General features: G+C 38.2%; 1 protein-coding gene across 1 annotated transcript; it reads left to right on the top strand.

The window, feature by feature from the left end:
• Positions 1-942: 942 nt before the first annotated feature.
• On the top strand, positions 943-15,109 carry LOC133000397 (serine/threonine-protein phosphatase 6 regulatory ankyrin repeat subunit C-like). The gene is made up of 28 exons (XM_061070328.1): positions 943-1,073; positions 1,862-1,945; positions 2,294-2,372; positions 2,544-2,614; positions 2,706-2,906; positions 3,176-3,263; positions 3,990-4,132; positions 4,330-4,542; positions 4,716-4,794; positions 4,923-5,037; positions 5,965-6,047; positions 6,166-6,271; positions 6,548-6,616; positions 6,703-6,843; positions 6,969-7,019; positions 7,748-7,859; positions 7,947-8,018; positions 8,129-8,330; positions 8,503-8,590; positions 8,912-9,029; positions 9,152-9,371; positions 9,655-9,742; positions 9,822-9,905; positions 10,550-10,695; positions 11,502-11,584; positions 12,067-12,149; positions 12,764-12,855; positions 12,962-15,109. Exons 1-28 carry the CDS (start codon positions 1,047-1,049, stop codon positions 13,150-13,152), a joined length of 3,129 nt encoding a protein of 1,042 aa, XP_060926311.1. The 5' UTR covers positions 943-1,046; the 3' UTR covers positions 13,153-15,109.
• The last annotated feature ends 4,485 nt before the right edge of the window (positions 15,110-19,594 follow it).

Here is a 19,594-nt window from a genome sequence, read left to right as displayed (position 1 = left end):
TATTTGTTCATATATGTTTTGTATGTAAAATTATTTATGTTGAAATTAACTATTATAAAAGTACAACATTGATGAGAATTGCTGTTGAGTGTAAAAGCATGAAATGTAAAGTTGAGCATCTCAAGTTTGTACATAAACACAGTACTTACAGTAAATGTAGCTGCACTTATTCGGTATTAATAAATTGTATTAATACCATGAAAACTTAAATGCCAGTGGTGCATGCAAGTTGTTTTGCACTTTATAGTCACAAATCCATATTCCAGTATATTCAAGCGGTTATAATTCCTGGTTCATGTCATAATATTAAAACCAAATACTTCTCTGGGGAGTTGATATCTGAGGTGAGGCATGAACTGATTACATTTGCATGTAATTCAAAAAATCTGTCTATAAAATAGGTAAAAAGCTGTAAATACCAATTCTTCGTGAAAGTACAGAAGTTATAAGAAGAATAAGAATAAGAATAAGAATAAACCTGAATACTTTTATTTGCTTATATGCGTTTTGTAAGAAAATTCTCAATTTTGAATGCAACTGTAAAAAAGTACAACCATGATTGTCGGGTATAAAAGCATAAAATGAGAAATTCAGCATCTCAAGTTTGTACATAAACATGTGACTTGAGTTAATGTTCTAATTCTATTTGTTTATTTTTATGTATTCATACCATGACCATGTTTCATTTGATTAAGGGATAAAAGGGCTATTGTCACAGGGTTTGCATCAAAGAATATGCTATTTTTTCAAAGTCATAACAAGCTTTGTTAAATAAACACATTACTAAAGCATCGAAACAATCTTACCTTATACCTACAATCAGAAAAGAATAACACTAAACCAAAGTATAATTTCCAGACACCTCCAAATCACGTTGGTTGTATTTCTGTCGCGATATTGGCAGCTGTGGTGTATACGTCACATATCTCAGCCAGAAGCTAACCAAGCTAAAGCTAGGCTAAGTAGCCGCTGCCTGCTGCAGAGGGACATGTAGCCAGTTAAAACACATTCAGTCTCAATGAAGGATCTTCCAGAGTGACTGGGCCATGGAGTTGAGAAACATCGAGGACCAGGTAGTAAATAAATCACTTGTTGTTGATCTGAATCCACGTCAGAAAACTCCCAGGACTTCTCAGCAACGCTGCAAACAGCCGGCTAGTCATGTTAGCGACATGTCGAGCAAAGTTTGTCACAGGGCTTTTAACTGTCACACAGATCCTACCTTTCACCAGTGGACTAAACTTTCCCTTTGGCACGATCTGGCGATGCAGAATTTGATGTTTGAAGTTTGTTATCCACCAAAGTCTTACCAGTAGAGTTCTTATTGTCTCTGTTGAGTTAGCTCCAAAACCTGCCAAAACAAGATCATAAAACATGCTAACGTCCACATTCACTAAGTCATAGCTGCGTTTGCTTATTGTAATCTGTGGTGTTGATGAGGCATTGCTGTCTCCACGAAAAACCAAAAAGAGATTGTTTTATACACATAACTTAGTGTTTGTTGGCATCACAGCATCTTAACAAAGTCGTATGTATGTATTTACGATCAGAGTGAGACACAACAAGCTTGCTGAGGAAAGCTGTTCAGCTGAGATTGTGTTTTATTCATCAGAATCAGAAATACTTCTCTCAAACTCCCCGGCTGAGGGGATTGGGTTTTGTTACAGCAGCCCCAGCCTAGAATAGAAATATATATATATACAGACCAAGAGAATTACAGTAAATATAAATATAAAACCATGGCACCTATGCTGCACTGCTCATCTAATCAGATAATTGATAATACACAATCGAATAAATCCAGTGTTGAGATAAGTTAAATATGTGATGAGTCATGTTCTTCTCTACATCTCTTTTCCAGTCTACGTTGGTCCAGGCTATATTCAGCCGAAACACAGAAGAGGTGACATTTTTGTTGAACCATGAAGAAGATGTCAATTCACTGGTAATATTATCCCACGTTAATTCAGTACTCATGATGTTTTTATTAAAAGTTGTGTTATTGGATTTGCTGACATTACGTTTCAGGTCAAATGTTCATGGTGCTTGTACAAACAGATCATCTGTGTCACTCACACCTGTGTGGTTTTAGATAGCTGTTTATTTCCCAGCAGATTTTCTGTTCACACTTTGTGCAAAATGTAAATGAGGCTAAATGTTACATGAGCAGAGCCAGAAACTAAACAGGTTTGCACGGCAATTTAGAATCGGAATTTACGGAGATAATAATACAGCAATAGAACAGAAATATGCCGCCTGCATTCTGCACTGTTTGATGTGTTTTTCCTTTCAGGACCAAGAACAAAGCACACCACTTCATGCTGCTGCTTATTTGGGTGATGTCCACATTATGGACCTTCTTATCACTGCAGGTAAAACATATTTACATTATTAAGAAGTATATCATGAACATTATATACTTGTACACATTTAGCATCTAACTCTTTCTATAAATTAATGCAATGAGTCTGCCACACACAACAACTAAAACACACCTAAACCGATACTAACTAGCTTAACTTTGCATTTGCTCTGATCTACAGATGCAAATGTCAACGCTAAGGACCAGGGTTCGCTGACCCCCTTACATCGAGCAGCTGCCTCAAGAAATGAAGTATGTAATTTACATATGAACTCCTAGGTTCGAAACACCAGATCGTAACATTTAACTGACATATTAACTGAATCTGGTCTGTTTTTGTCAGAGGGCTGTGGACCTGCTGCTGGAGCACAGAGCAGAGGTCAACACACGAGACAAATTCTGGCATACACCTTTACACATGGCAGCTGCAAACTGGGCCACAGGTTGTGCTGCAGCTCTGATACCACATGTTTGCAGCCTGAATGCTGGTGACAGGTCAGGGAGGACGCCACTGCATCATGCAGCACACAGCGGCCATGTCGAGGTAAACAAGGCTTGAAAGCAAATCTATATTAGGAAGTGAATGATAACTGGGGAACATTTTCCTGGTTTCTGGCATTTTGTGAAATTGCATTCTTCCAATGATATATTAATCTAGTTTCACTCAATATTTGTATTTATCCCCAGAATAAAAATGTGTTTGCTAAACTGTTTCCAAGAATTAATTGCTGATGTCCACTGGACTATGATTGTAGATTGGGTTTAGATGATTTGATAGACACACAGGTTGAATCAGTTATTGTGCTTCTGCAGATGGTGAACTTGCTCCTGAGCAAAGGTGCCAACGCGTGTGCCAAAGATAAAAAAGATCGGCAGGCAATCCACTGGGCTGCATACCAAGGTAAGTGTTGTCGCTCGTAAAAAGACTCAAATGTACAGTTGACACTTTTCCCCCAATAAACTTTGGTCATTAAAAACACTGGTACAATTACATGGAAGTTACTGTTCCAAAGAAAGATCCGCCAGAACAAAGTCAATTAAAACTCGCCCAAACAGCCACAAAAGGTTAACACGTCAGGGGGTAATGATATTTATTCTATTTTCAAGATGAACTCATTGTCATTTATCAGAGTATCTAGACAAGTATACGACAGAGGAACATTTATCCAAAGAGTTTGAATGTCAATCTGGGGCTTACAAGGAATGTACATAGTTTACACACTGTCCTCACATGCGTATCTATGTCACACATCCATCTGACTGAATTGATTAAAGGCATTTTCCTCATTTGATTGGTCGAGCTGTGAATTTGTGATTTGGAAGTTAATATTTTTTATCTTTATTGACTTAATGAAACAAAAATAGAAATGTGCAAAGAGGACAATTTTGACATACAACTTCATTATGGTTGATTTATGACTGCATATATCACTGGCTTTCCTAATCAACACAATCTCAGTCTGTTTATATTTGATTAATTAACAAAGTCGACATGTGCTGAATGTTGTATTAACCTGGCCTGTATACCAAGCTTCTATTCAAGGCTACAGGCTTTTAAGTGACTGGAGTTTGTCATTGTCTGCGAGCATGGCAGATGTTTGTCTAAAATGTCAGGCTCTTGTTTTAGGACACATGGAGGTCATCAAGCTGCTGGTGTCTCACAGCGCCGACGTCACATACAAGGACAAACGTGGTTACACTCCGCTCCACGCAGCAGCCGCTAATGGACAGTTGGAAGTCGTCAAATATCTGTTGCGGCTCGGGATAGAGGTAAAGTGGCTCGGTTACAAAACTATTAAGAATCCAAAATTATTCTTCATTCTAATACAATTCTATAGCTGCCATTTATTTTATGTACTTTGCATTGTGAACAGGAAAATAGCCTTTAAACACATCTGATAGTGCTTGAGAGTGTATTTGCAGGATTTTGTTTTTGCTTTAAAATTATTTCCAACTCTGCCTCTCAGACTGACGAACCCAACATTTATGGGAACACTGCGCTCCACATGGCGTGTCACACAGGGCAGGACACCGTGGCCACTGAGCTGGTGAACGCCGGCGCCAACATCAATCAGCCCAACTATCACGGCAACACGCCGCTGCACCTGGCGGCTGCCTCCTCTAGCGCGGTGCTGTGTCTTGAGCTGCTAATCAACAACGGCGCTGATGTCAACATGCAGGTGAAGAGCTTGTTTTGAAGAAGTGGATTTGATAAGAACCAAAGGGGATTAAAATGTATTTGTAGTTATTGGTCAGAGGATTAAATGTATGGGTTATATATGGGTTATATATATATATGTTATGATGATGTATGACGTTTTACTGAACTTGTTTTAATTTCTCTGTTGAACAGAATAAAGAAGGAAAGAGCCCTTTGCATATGGCTGCTATGCATGGACGCTTTACAGGCTCCCAGATTCTGATCCAAAATGGTAAAATAGACTTCAATAATTATGAAACAGTGACACTGCATCCTAATAATACCCAGAGACATAAAACATCAGCATCATCAGAAGCACTTAATCATAATAACGGCATGTATCTTTCTGCCTCTGCACAGGTGGGGAGATCGATTGTTTTGATATGTTCGGAAACTCTCCTCTTCATGTTGCTGCCAGATTCGGTCAGGAGTTGTTGATCAGCACTCTGCTGACAAATGGTGCTGACAAGGCGAGGTAAAGTCCACACCTGAGATTGTCTGATGATGTTCTTACACCACAACACCTTCAAAAGCCATAAAGTCTCTGAGCACACGTTCTCAGTCTATGAAGGGGATCCGGAAAGTTGTGTTTTGCTTTTCAGATATAAAGGATGTGGCCGGAGATTGTTTGAGTTAGACACGTTCACAATAACTGAAAAATGAGGAGTTCTGCCTGAATAGAGCATGCAGGAGTCAGGATCGCTGCAGAAATCACATGTTTTGTTTACCGCACATTGTCACCTATGCCACTGAAAGCAATCAGTTCTCATTGTCTTTCCAATTTCACATCTTTTTTGGTGTCTTCTATCTGTAATCAACAACTTTTTATCATCCCTTTAGCTGTATTCTTTTCCCTTATCAGTTTTGCGTCTGTCGCGTGTTATTGACGTCATGAACGTTTCCACTAACTGTTTTCCAGGCATTTTCCTGCTTTATTTTCACATTGGCTCACTTCAACACTTTACAGACATTTTAACAGGTTGCCTGCAGGAAAAGCTCTGAAAAATGTCAGGAGAAACTGACTCGGACATTTGTGTTCTCAGACGCAGCCACTATGGACAATTTCATGAAAAACCACTAGAGTTTAGTGCATGTCTGAAAGAGGCTTCAGTGTTTGGAATTAAATGCACACCCCAGTATACACTATACAGCAACTCAATGTGACCAACCAAATATTGAAAAAGCCAATAAATAACTATACCTAGTAGTCTCCCCTACACAGACACATACACAGACGCATGGATACTGATTAAGGTATTATTAGTGATCCTGTTATGCTTGAGTTTGTAAACCAAGGAGAACTTTGAAAGCTTTATGAAAACAAATTGATTTGGTACATTTTTCTCACAGAAAATATCTCACCTCAGACTAAACTAACTTATATCTGTTATAATCTCTAAAGACAGGGGATTCATGGGATGCTTCCTTTACATTTGGCGGCGCTGTACGGATTTCCAGACTGTTGTCGAAAGTTGCTGTCTAATGGTGAGAATCTGTTAGACTCCTAAAAAGCCGACTTGTTATTTATTCTCTTCCTTGTTGCATTCTCATTAGTGAGACTACTCCAAACGTTTCCACTCAAGTGTTGTTGTGTTGTGTTCAGGTCAGTTCTTCAACTTTGTGCCAGCTCACAAGCCGTCAGTTGGGTTTGATATTAACATATTGGACGACCATGGGAGGACATGTCTGCATGCAGCTGCCTCTGGAGGGTGAGACAACGAGCATACACAGAGAAACACAATTGTTAAGTGCACATGATTTACATACAAATCAGCAGTTAAATTATATTCGCTAGACTCATTTAAAATGAATCTAGAGGAAGCAGATCATTTTGCCTTATTCATTGTTTTATAATTAGTTCAAATATTTTAAAAGGTTCTTACACACATACACATAAGTTGTCTGACTCAGATCTGAAACACCTAGCTCTTAATTTCTTATTAAATAAATTAATTTTAATCTACCTTTTGTTTTTCTTGTGACAGAAATGTGGACTGTCTCAACTTGATCTTAAATAGCGGCGCTGAACTTGACATCAAGGATCATTTGGGAAGGTAAACGTGTTAAATAGCTGGAGCAATTAACGCAACTCTCGGCAGCTTTTGGTGGTAACATAGCTGTCCCCTCTTGCCCCTCGCAGATCTCCTTTGCACTATGCAGCAGCCAATGCGAGCAGCCAATGCACAATCTCCCTGGTGAGAGCGGGGGCTGAGGTCAATGAGCTGGATCTGATGGGCTGCAGCCCTCTGCACTACACCGCTGCTTCACACACCTTCTGTGGGTAAGAAAACACATTTTAATAATTGATTCTTTAATGACTTCAATACAAGAAAGGACAACAACCTGTGGACCTTTATCTGTTGATAATAAATTACTTCATTCAAGCCAGAGTATTTTTTTCCACAGTGGGAATTCTGAGCCTGACTACAGTTTGGAAAAGGAACAAGAGGCCTCTCTGTGAGTCACGTTATTGTTTATATATACAGAAACAAAATGTGCTTTCAGGTTGTTTTTTTTCAATGTACGGTCACTTAAAAGCACCTTATCTCAATTTAAAGTATGTAGTTGACATAGAATCTATATAATAAAGATGGACGACATTACAGCTCCCGGAAGCAGCCTTTGGATCGCACACTGGCTGGCACCAGTATAGATCATAGTAGACCCGCCTCCTCCATGTTACCACAGTCTCCAAAAATGGTCAAAATACACATACATAGATTTTCATGAAATATGATTTCTGTTCTTTTACGCATTTCTAAAAACACTGATGTCTGTTCTACAGTTTAGGTTTCTGATAAGCTTGGTTTGATATTAGCTATTTGATGCTCTAAAAATGAGGTTATACATCATGATTGACGGCTGAGACTGGCTCACGAGTATCAGTGGGACCTCTGTACATGTCAGTGTTTGTATCCAGGATATTGTGGCTTCATTTCAAAATGGTCGAAGGAAGTGGAGCTTATAGTATTTAAAAGTCCAAATTAACTTGCTACTGTCTGACCAAAAAGAGTAAAAAAGAATATGATGGAAGATGATGTTAAACTTTGACGAAACTAATCTGTTCCTTTTACCAATTTTCTTTTTTCTTGATATTCCAAATAAATACCAGAGTCCTACAGGCAGGACCACATGTTAGCGACACAGAAAGCATTCCTCATCTTTCCTTAACTCTTTGTGTTCAGGTGTTTGGACTTCTTGCTTGACAATGGGGCAAACCCAACTGTGAAGAACAATAAGGGTTACAGTGCTGTCCACTATGCTGCAGCTTATGGGAACAAACAGCACCTGGAACTGGTCAGTGCAATTTTTCATTTAGATACTCCGATTCTGTTGTTGTTAATCAACGCTCACTAAACCCAGTTTTTTTATTTCCTCTTGTAGCTCCTGGAGATTTCTTTCAATTGTCTAGAGGAGGTGGAAAGTAACATTCCAGTCAGTCCTTTGCACTTAGCTGTGAGTAGAACAAATACCACATACCCCCTCCTTCACACCATAATGTACATGAATACTCACCACATATCAATGCCTTTGACTCTTCAATACCATGCATTCTGCCACTGCAGGCGTATTATGGTCATCGGGAGCCCCTGCGTCTACTGTGTGAGACGTTAGTGAGTCTGGACGTACGGGATACTGAAGGCCGAACTGCTCTCCACCTCTCTGCTCAGAGGGGGTTTGCTCCATGTGTGGAGGTGCTGCTCAAGCACCAAGCCTCCTACACACTGAAGGACCACAAGCACAAGCGGACGGCTCTCCACGCTGCAGGTGTGTTTAGGTGTATCAGATTTTTCATTAAGAAAAAGGAAATCCAATTATCGTGTTGTAATTTATTTATTTATTTTTTTTTTATTTTTACATGTAAGCTCCATCAGCTCCACTGACAAATGCAGTTTTGGTATTCAGATATATTTTCCCTTTTCTCTCATCCCACCTACAGCTGCTGAGGGCCAGATGGACTGTCTGCTTCTACTGGTCAACAAGAAACAAAGTGCCGACATCATTGACAGTCTAGATACTCAGGGACAGTACGTCACTTACTATTTCATACTATAATTTGATATTTTTGATTATCATAAGACCTCAGACAATTATTTTTCACATTCTGGCATGGCAGAATTAAATTATACTTAACTGTCCAACAGTTTGTTTTTCACATAAAGACATTACTACACCATGTTATTATTTAATGTGGCTTATTAAACAAACCAATGTTTCTTTCACATTGTATTAAATGCAGTCACACAGACAAGCAAAATGAAGACTCTGTTTTGCTTGCCTGATATGACCAGAGAATCAAACCTATTAACCCTGACTGCAGTAAATTCTTTGTTTTGTTATGTGTGCAGGACAGCTCTCATGCTGGCATCTCTGGGACGTCACACTGACTGTGTCCACATCCTGTTGGAAAAAAGAGCCAATGCTGATGCTGCAGACAAAAAGGGCTTTACTGCATTACATAGAGCTGTACGTGTGTCAACGGTTGTGTTTGTTCTGTCATGTTATTACGATGCTTTGCTTTCTAGCATCTTTGACGTTCCAGACGTTTTTTGTCCTCTCACATAACATTTTATGTTGTCCCTCTTTAGGCCATGTTAAACAGTGAGGACTGTGTATCTGCTCTGTTGGAACATGGGGCTTCTGCTCTGTGCAGAGACACTCAGGGACGGACCCCGCTGCACATCGCTGCCTCCCGTGGCCACACGGAGCTGCTCCGCTGTTTGCTGAAGGCTGCTATGAAAGCTGACCGTCTGGACTCCATGCAAGACCACAGAGGCTACACGCCCACACACTGGGCCGCCTACCACGGTGGGACATCAGGGAAAGAATTCATGTCCAACGCACTTTTTAACAAAAAGATTTTTGTTCTTTGTTTAACGGACTAAATCCAGATACGAATATATTTACATCATGTATGAAGGGATATTTTAAAGCCAACAAAGTCTTTGCTTGTTATCCACAGTATAATTTAAGCCCCTAAATAATGTCTCTTATTGAGTGTCCGTGGCTGTTTGTTTAACACTATATGGTGAGATGCTTTATTACCATAAAGATTTTAATCAGTTGTCGTTTTGTTTCCTGTTCTCTACAGGACGTGAAGGATGTTTACACATTTTACTTGAAAACAAACTTTTTAGCAACCGGGAGAAAAGTCAGTTCACCCCACTGCACTGTGCCCTGTGAGTATCATAAACAATGTAGATTAAAGAAATACATAAAGTGTGGCCTGTAAAGCTAACAACTGTTGTTTCTCTGCAGAGTTAATGGACACGATGTTGCTGCTGAACTTCTATTGAAGACTGTAGGACCTCAAATTGTTAACATTTGTGATGCCAAAGGAAGGTGAGTTCAGCTCTGAGCGGAGCTCGACAAATTTATGTCATGCAGCACTGCCTGTATGGGTCAGTCTACAGAAATTGAAATTATATATTTTTTGAATTATGTTACAATGGTTCCTAAAAAAAATTTGACACGATGTTTCCGTTTATTCCCGAATAATCATATATAGGCCATCATAAAGTAATAGAAAATGTATTCTATTAAAACCTAAAAGTCATTGATAACTCTAATTTGGAATGTTTCACTCTTTAGCCATGATTAAGCCATGTGATTAAAGTAAGGGGGAAGTTGCAATCATCTTTTTGCTTTAAGTGTACAGGGCCCCTATAAAGACAGTGACAGTTGCACATATTTGAATGCAGTGTAATCTGGTATTTCCCTCATTAAATCAATAATACCTTTACGTTTTATCTACAGCCTATGTAAGCTACTGTTTTGCAGAAAACATTTTGGTTGGATTTATAAATTCCGCATTGGTGGGTGTGATAAGATTCTTTTATATCTTTAGAAGATGGAAACTTTTATTTTGTGTCAGCTTTCCAACTTACAATTACTTGCCTAAAGCTTGAACTATATGCATTTCCAAGGCAGCAAATCTTTTTTTATATGTGCTTTCATATGTGTATATGTTTGTTGTGTAACTGTAGGACCCCCCTGCATGCAGCTGCCTATTCAGGAAACGTTTCTGGGCTCCAGGCTGTTCTGGCTCAGGGAGCAGAGGTCGATGCTGTGGACCACTGTGGATGCTCTGCTCTGATGGTTGCTGCCGACCATGGACAGACCATGGCCGTTGGTATGTGACAGAAGAGCCTGATTTAAACATTTTAAAGTTTGTAAGTTTTATTTTCATTAAAAATGCATCAAGACGACGATAAAACAAAATGTTCCTGCGACCCTGTGACCCTTAAGTTCGGCGCATGCTTCTGCGTCGTCAGGGGCCAGCAGGCACGCAGCTGTAACGCAGGACTCGTTGTCATTCATGGTTCTCCAACCGTTGCGCGTGTTGCCATGCAATTCCCCGCCAGAACACTAGGCGCAGTAATGTTTTTTGTCGAAGTCGGCTCTTCTTCGTGTGTTGCACGAAGAAGAGCGATTTATTTACATCGCCACGGCGGCTCCGCAGAGCCTTTTTCTGGCGGAAAAATCCGCCGGTTAGTGACGGGTTATACTAGTGGACATAGTGTTGGATCTCTTCTGCCAAGTGCTCTTCTATCTGGTCCATATTCGTTCTTCTAAATCTTCCGTGGTTTCCGGGCATGAACCGGAAATGCGACTCCGGAAATGATGTAGTCAGCAGACCAATCACAGCCCTCGCGGCCGGGTGACGCTTGCGGGGCTTTGCCGTCTAGTTAGCAAAATTGGCCGACGCACGTAAGGACGTAGGAAGGGCCGTGAGGGGCCCGCAAGGGCTCTTGCGTCTCCGTTCCCGTGAAAACGCAGAAGCATGCGCCGGCCTTTACAGTCCTCACTAATGATTCCCTTTAATACACCATATAGAACATTTTTGCTGTTGCATTGTCCTGTCATTCCACATGAAAACAACTGGTAAATGCGTCTAACATGAAGTCCTGCTTTTGTGTCTTATTTTCTGCATTTCAGAATTATTGCTGCAGCACGCAAAGCCAGACCTGACCCTGGTGGATGTCAATAATAACACAGCCCTTCACTTAGCCTGCAGCAAGGTCAGACACACACACACACACACACACACACACACACACACACACACACACACACACACACACACACACGCGTACTAAATGCATGCAGTGGCACAGTAACTTTCGCAAATGTGGGGATAACCTTGAAAATAAGGTTAAAAACTCATCAAACCTGTTTCGACAAGTGATAATAAAACTTTATTTGTGTTGCACTTTCAAAACAACTAAGTGCATTACAATAAGTACGAATTCTAACCAATATTTAAAAGAAATAAACAGTGTATCATACTCAATTCTAAATTAATTCAATTTTTACATTAACTAATTATACCCTGCATTCATTCACAACATATGGTATTTTATAATGTGATGCTTTTAACAATTTGCAAAGTGCATTTCACAAAGTGAATTTAAAAGTATTTGGTGTAATTTTAACAAATTACTGCATTCATAAGTAGTTTGTACCGCATTGCTCACTTATTTCAGTGTGTTTTATTCTGCAGGGTCATGAGATGTGCGCCCTGTTGATCCTTGGAGAGATCAGTGACTCCAGCCTCATAAATGCAACGAACAGTGCTCTGCAGATGTGAGTTGTTCTGAACAAGTGGTCACTTAAAGTGAATTCTGTCAGTTAAGAAAACCGCTGCTAAAACATGATCTAACTATGGAAACTATTAGATTGTGGATGCTGAAGTTTGGTATTAAGACGCACACATAATGTGTTCATGGATTTCATTAGTTAGTTCTGTTTGGTATGAAAATATTCAAATGTAGTCCAACAGTTATGTGCAGGTTCACAAAAGATTTTCCATTAAACTATAGCGTAAATTATACAATTGCTAAAACAGAGATTTTGATAATTAAGTCATATCTTTATGAGAAAATTAACTATAGTAAATATAAAATAAGAAATAAAAATTCGGACCTTTAGGCTGGTAAGCAGAGGTATAAGCGATTTTTTTTTTTAATAACATTTTGTGTAGAATATCAATTGGGATGTTGATTATGAATATTGTGTTTACTGATGATTGAAAACGCACTGATATCAACATCTGTTTTAGAATTTAAGAAGAAAGTCTTACAAGTTTACAGTATTAACTTATGTGCAATTGGCCCCAGTAATAGTAAATGTGAATTCTTAATATGGATACATTCCCACCTGTATAATCAAACCTGTGTGTGTGTGTGTTTCTCATGTAGGCCTCTTCACATTGCAGCAAGGAAAGGCCTGGCGACTGTAGTGCAGGTGTTACTGAGCAGAGGTGCAGCAGTCATGGCTGTAGATGAGGAAGGTAAACAGGAATAATTGCTGTATGTTCCAGCGCTACAACACCACACTGTCTCTTTTCCCTGCGAAACAACATCACAGATATAAATTTTCCTGTTGATCCTCTGCAGGCCACACTCCAGCTCTGGCCTGTGCCCCGAACAAAAATGTTGCAGACTGTCTGGCCCTGATCCTCTCCACTATGAAGCCTTTCCCTCCCAGAGAGGCCGGCGGTGGTGCAGCCTCCCACTTCAACCCCCTCCTGAAGAATTGTGGGATTGCTGCCACATGCGGGTCCAGTGGAAACCTTTGTCACGCCTAAGTTGGCCCGAGTGAAATCTCATCCTTGTGAAGCCCAAAGTCTCCAAACGTAACCACGCACATACAAGTCTCCATTAACATGTGTGGTCAGGCATAGCTTCTTTCACAGGTCATGACATTTATACTTGTGTCACATGCAGCTGCACATACACCATGTGCTAGTAGCATAGTCTTAAACATTTTATTAACATTAGCAGACCTCTTAGATTCTCTTTATTTGAGTTTAGCACATACATGTTATTTTAATGAAGCACTAACATTAGAAATAATGGAAGTTTTAACATGAGCACACCACACAAGCCTCTCTACCTGAACCACAGCCACTGTCAGTATTAGCCTCAGTTCTTAGCTCATTAATCACCAAAGCCTGAAGCCTACAGATTCGTCCAGAGCTAAACAAGTGCAAGAATACGCAGATGACTTGTGTTTTATTTGTGTGTGTGTGTGGGTGTATGTGTGTGTGTGGGTCTGTCTGTGGGTCTGTGTGTCGGTCTGTAAGTTATATTTTGCGTATTAAACATTGCTTCTTAAAATACGTGTTTTTAAAATATCTAACGGGTGCTATAAACCTTTTATGCAATTATTAAGACTCTATTTTCTTATTCTGTCCAGACTGTAGCCGACACTAGATATAAGTAACGTATTATTCTAATATCATCATGAATTACATTTCAATTTAGTAAAAGTACCAGAAGCTTAAAATGTTTTTAATAATATAGTTTACTGAGTTAAGTGTATATATATTTAGTTCTTAAAATGAAGTTAATCATTTACATGTATAATCTTGAAAATCCCAAATTATTGAGAATGAACCTCAGGTCAGTGTGTACTGTACAGTGCAATAAAAAGCGCATCTGAAACTGGATGTTGCACAGCAAGAATAAAGCGGGACAGAAGTATTTAAATATGTTTCACTTAAATATGCCAGAGAATCAAAAAATATATTTCAGACTTTGAACAAGAAAGTTGTGTGTCTTTAGTAAATCCGACATTTCACTTAAAGACAACTTTAATTTCTGTGACTTCTTCATACTGTTATTTAATTTTTGTTCTTATTTGCCCTGAAACCCAGAGACATGAAACTGAGAAACAGAGAATCCTTCATACTTGAGATACGAGAACTAACGAATGTTGGCATTTTTACTCAAAGACTTTTTGCTTATCAAATTTGTTGAAAATCAAATTGATGTTTATCGACTTATCAATTGTTTCAGCACTATGCTCAAAGTCTGTTTTCTGAATGATTGAATACATTTGAAGAAACTGTTCAAATAAGCTGCAACTTACTGAAATTGCTGTTTTGTTTGTTGTGATTTTATTTTTGGGGGGTGTTAGGATCAGTTTCACTGTTAAGAAAATCTCCTGTAGCAACATGTCCTTCATCCAAAGCAACCAGAAGATCAGTGTCAAGCATTTATTGACACTGAATAAATATTTTATTGGCTTTTAAAATTGTCAGAGCTTGATTTCTTTTTAATTAATAATTGTTTTTCTCTTGCTACATAACTTGGCACAATACACCTGTACTGGTACAAAGATGTCACTGCCTCTGTGTGTGAAGATCAAGGTTTAATGAATTGATTTGTTGATTTAATGTTTACCTTTTTAAATTGACACTGACATAAAAGTTTACATTTTACAGTAAGATATCTTTACATTTATGCAAATATTCTATCATTTTACAAATTAAACTTTCATCTAAGAGTAGAGCACTATCCTGTGAGCATCTCCCTATGTCTTTCGTTTGGATCTGAGTCTTGTTGGAGGACAGTTCTACAACTTAAGGTTGTACTTAAATGTTTAGAACCATGTTTATCTTGAAGAAAGTCTCCGTTTCAGCTTTTCACGTAAACAAATTGTCTGTCTTCCCTCCCGTCTTTCGGACATTTCAGATGCAACAACTTGAAAACTGTGTGTGGTAAGGTTGTGGATGGCTTTCAGAGATAATAAATAAACTTACTCCCATGCGTGTTGTCTTTCTTCGATATTATCTTTTCATTTCTAATTTGAGAACAAGTGGTGGTGGGGTCTCTCAGATCAGTCTTTTTTTTGGTCTTTTTTTCTAATGTCTGCTAATGTTGACACCTTAAAGGCTTTTATTGTTCTTTACATTTTGAAAATTGGAAGGTTTTAATGTTCTTTATTTAAATGTAGTCATGTAGGTGACACATTTGAATTTCCAAACACTTCCTAACCGAGATTATTTACAACATAACATTGAGTAATGCTGTTTGAGGGGGGGCCCTGGGAGATTCTGCTTGGGGCCCCAAGAGCCAAGAAAAACTTCCACAAAGTTACTTGATAGTTATTAAATGTTTCAAATCACGACCACGCGCCTACGTGACACTAGTTACCTTTCAGTATGGGGTAGATGAAGGCGCACAAGCAACCGACAGCGGACACACTGGCCTCGGAGCCCAGGCAGGGCCGACCCTGGCAATGTTGGCAGCCAAGGCGAGATTTCAATTTGGCGACCCCCAACATACAAACGCAAACTGTCATGCATCCACAATAACTTTTGGACTGTATACAGAAGCACACACAGGCAGACAAAATTGTAAGCTATAAAAAACACACTACTAATACTTTGCGGTGCTTTCTGAATTGTGCACCTGATATTTTAATCTTTTTTTGATTCATCTTTGACTCTAACTACAGTCTGTCACCGCAGCGTGTACGTCAGGGACACACCAGAGGCAGTTCGCACAGGGAGCCCATCCAGGACGATGTATAGATGTTGGCTGGCCTGTCCACGGAGCCACGGATGGTGACATCAGCAAATGTACCTACTATGCTGCCAAAATGAGTAGGTTTTTATACTTCTCTTTGTATGCATCATGCTGCTATGAGGAACTGTTGACAACCTAGGTTGTTGTTGTCAAGGTTTGTTTTTCTCTTTTTGTGCATCCAGCATCTTAAAATTGGCAGGATTTCAATCACCTATTAATTGCAAAATATATTACACTATGTAAATTTAAAGCTTATTAAAAATATTCCTTGAGACCTTAAAAGTTAATTTGAGTGGATTCTTGTTCACGGTGTCTCTGACTATACTGAGATAGATTTTTGTGTATTTTTACTGTAGAATAACTGAGAAAATGAAAGGTGAAATCTGTGAAATAGGCCCAATGTATTCATAATGTTGCCATATTTGGAAGCTTATTAAAAATATTCCTTGAGACCTTAAAAGTTACTTTGAGTGGATTCTTGTTCATGGTGTCTCTGACTATACTGAGATATATTTTTGTGTATTTTTACTGTAGAATAACTGAGAAAATGAAAGGTGAAATCTGTGAAATAGGCCAATGTATTCATAATGTTGCCATATTTGGAAGCTTATTAAAAATATTCATTGAGACCTTAAAAGTTACTTTGAGTGGATTCTTGTTCATGGTGTCTCTGACTATACTGAGATACATTTTTGTGTACTTTTACTGTAAAATAACTGAGAAAATGAAAGGTGAAATCTGTAAAAGTGGCCCAATGTATTCATAATGTTGCCATATTTGGAAGCTTATTAAAAATATTCCTTGAGACCTTAAAAGTTAAATTGAGTAGATTCTTGTTCATGGTGTCTCTGACTATACTGAGATACATTTTTGTGTATTTTTACTGTAAAATAACTGAGAAAATGAAAGGTGAAATCTGTAAAAGTGGCCCAATGTATTCATAATGTTGCCATATTTGGAAGCTTATTAAAAATATTCATTGAGACCTTAAAAGTTAATTTGAGTGGATTCTTGTTAATGGTGTCTCTGACTATACTGAGATATATTTTTGTGTATTTTTACTGTAGAATAACTGAGAAAATGAAAGGTGAAATCTGTGAAATAGGCCAATGTATTCATAATTTAGCCATATTTGGAAGCTTATTAAAAATATTCATTGAGACCTTAAAAGTTACTTTGAGTGGATTCTTGTTCATGGTGTCTCTGACTATACTGAGATACATTTTTGTGTACTTTTACTGTAAAATAACTGAGAAAATGAAAGGTGAAATCTGTAAAAGTGGCCCAATGTATTCATAATGTTGCCATATTTGGAAGCTTATTAAAAATATTCCTTGAGACCTTAAAAGTTAAATTGAGTAGATTCTTGTTCATGGTGTCTCTGACTATACTGAGATACATTTTTGTGTATTTTTACTGTAAAATAACTGAGAAAATGAAAGGTGAAATCTGTAAAAGTGGCCCACTGTATTCATAATGTTGCCATATTTGGAAGCTTATTAAAAATATTCATTGAGACCTTAAAAGTTAATTTGAGTGGATTCTTGTTAATGGTGTCTCTGACTATACTGAGATATATTTTTGTGTATTTTTACTGTAGAATAACTGAGAAAATGAAAGGTGAAATCTGTGAAATAGGCCAATGTATTCATAATTTAGCCATATTTGGAAGCTTATTAAAAATATTCATTGAGACCTTAAAAGTTACTTTGAGTGGATTCTTGTTCATGGTGTCTCTGACTATACTGAGATACATTTTTGTGTACTTTTACTGTAAAATAACTGAGAAAATGAAAGGTGAAATCTGTAAAAGTGGCCCAATGTATTCATAATGTTGCCATATTTGGAAGCTTATTAAAAATATTCCTTGAGACCTTAAAAGTTACTTTGAGTAGATTCTTGTTCATGGTGTCTCTGACTATACTGAGATACATTTTTGTGTATTTTTACTGTAAAATAACTGAGAAAATGAAAGGTGAAATCTGTAAAAGTGGCCCAATGTATTCATAATGTTGCCATATTTGGAAGCTTATTAAAAATATTCATTGAGACCTTTAAAGTTAATTTGAGTGGATTCTTGTTAATGGTGTCTCTGAATATACTGAGATACATTTTTGTGTATTTTTACTGTAGAATGACTGAGAAAATGAAAGGTGAAATCTGTGAAAGTGGCCCAATGTATTCATAATTTAGCCATATTTGGAAGCTTATTAAAAATATTCCTTGAGACCTTAAAAGTTACTTTCAGTGGATTCTTGTTCATGGTGTCTCTGACTATACTGAGCTATAATTTTGTGTATTTTTACTGTAGAATAATGGAGAAAATGAAAGGTGAAATCTGTGCAATAGGCCCAATGTATTCATAATGTTGCCATATTTGGAAGCTTATTAAAAATATTCCTTGAGACCTTAAAAGTTAATTTGAGTGGATTCTTGTTCATGGTGTCTCTGACTATACTGAGATACATTTTTGTGTATTTTTACTGTAGAATAACTGAGAAAATTAAAGGGGAAACCTGTGAAAGGAAGAATGTTGTCATGGTCTGTCATTTTAGTTTGTTAATTTTCACTCTTTGGGTTTTCTGGTTCATGTTTTATTTTGTAGTCTTGTGTTCCTTGTGTGTTGTCTCTGTCTTCACTTCCTCCTCTGTCCAATTGCCCCTGTCTTCCCTGTGTATTTAAGCCACTGTGTTTCCCCTTGTCCGGTGTCAGGTTGTACTTGTTGTTACTCGTTATTTTACGTAGTATATGGTTCGTTCTTGTCCCGCTGTCCCGTCCTGGATCCTCTGTGTCTTCCGTGCGCCTTGTCGCTGGATTTTGATCCTCGGGTTCTCGTTTCCCTCCATCATTCCCTGTAAGCGTTTTATGTTTTGTTTGTGTCCTGTTTAAGGGCTTTTATTATATTAAATTACTTTATTTTGCTACCTCTGCATCCTGGGTCCATCTCTCCCTCATCTAACCGTGACAGAATGTATTCATAATGTTGCCATATTTGGAAGCTGATTAAAAATATTCCTTGAGAGCCTAAAAGTTACTTTGAGTGGTTGTCAGTTTAGTAAGTGAAAACAATAGCAGTGGTTTAATTAAGATCTCAACAATGTTCTTACAATGACTTTATTTTGGAAGGTTGACGTGTAGTTCATCCTGTTGTAAGCAGGTTGTTGGTTGGGACTCTTGTTTTGATAGGGAATTTAAAGGAAGGGGGTGCTTTTGAGATAGAAAGTTCTGGAGCGTGGAATGCAAAGATGGACAGGTAAGAAGCGAATCAGCTATGTCTTTTGAAAAAGGCTTTTTTTAACTTTTTGCTGTCACTCGAATCGCCATAGGGTCATGGTGGACGCCATTAGGTGTTAGACTGATGTTGTACATGGAAGCACTTGCTTCTCAAGTAGCGTCCTTCGTTTTCTAACGGCTACCTGAGGATTCGGATGATGCTTCATCTAGATTCATACATAGCTTCAGGATGATTCACCCTATTTCTTGTCTTGTGATCGTGATTGAAATAGAAGGTCTAGTGAAGAATGTAACTGTAACGGTTTGGTATTTTCCAGAGTTTCAGTTCCACCATTATTTTGTCATACTTTCATGATTTTGTTTCTTGGGTTTGTGCGTGTAATATATCTCTTAGAATAATACAAAATAAGACATGAGCTACAGTCCTAAACATGCTCACTGCATCATGTATTTTTTTTAAAATGTTTTCTTAATTATTTT

The sequence above is a fragment of the Limanda limanda genome, chromosome 4 (genome assembly GCF_963576545.1).
Source record: "Limanda limanda chromosome 4, fLimLim1.1, whole genome shotgun sequence".
Classification (NCBI taxonomy): Eukaryota; Metazoa; Chordata; class Actinopteri; order Pleuronectiformes; family Pleuronectidae; genus Limanda; species Limanda limanda.
The sequence above is the reverse complement of the archived record's forward strand: the minus strand, read 5'-3'. Positions and strand labels throughout refer to the sequence as shown.

Coding starts and splice junctions, on each gene's coding strand:
- LOC133000397 (XM_061070328.1), top strand. CDS start 1,047: ATGGAGTTGAGAAACATCGAGGACCAG. Junction 6,272..6,547: donor CATGCAGCTGCCTCTGGAGG/GTGAGACAACGA, acceptor TTCTTGTGACAG/AAATGTGGACTGTCTCAACT. Junction 7,860..7,946: donor ACAAACAGCACCTGGAACTG/GTCAGTGCAATT, acceptor TTCCTCTTGTAG/CTCCTGGAGATTTCTTTCAA.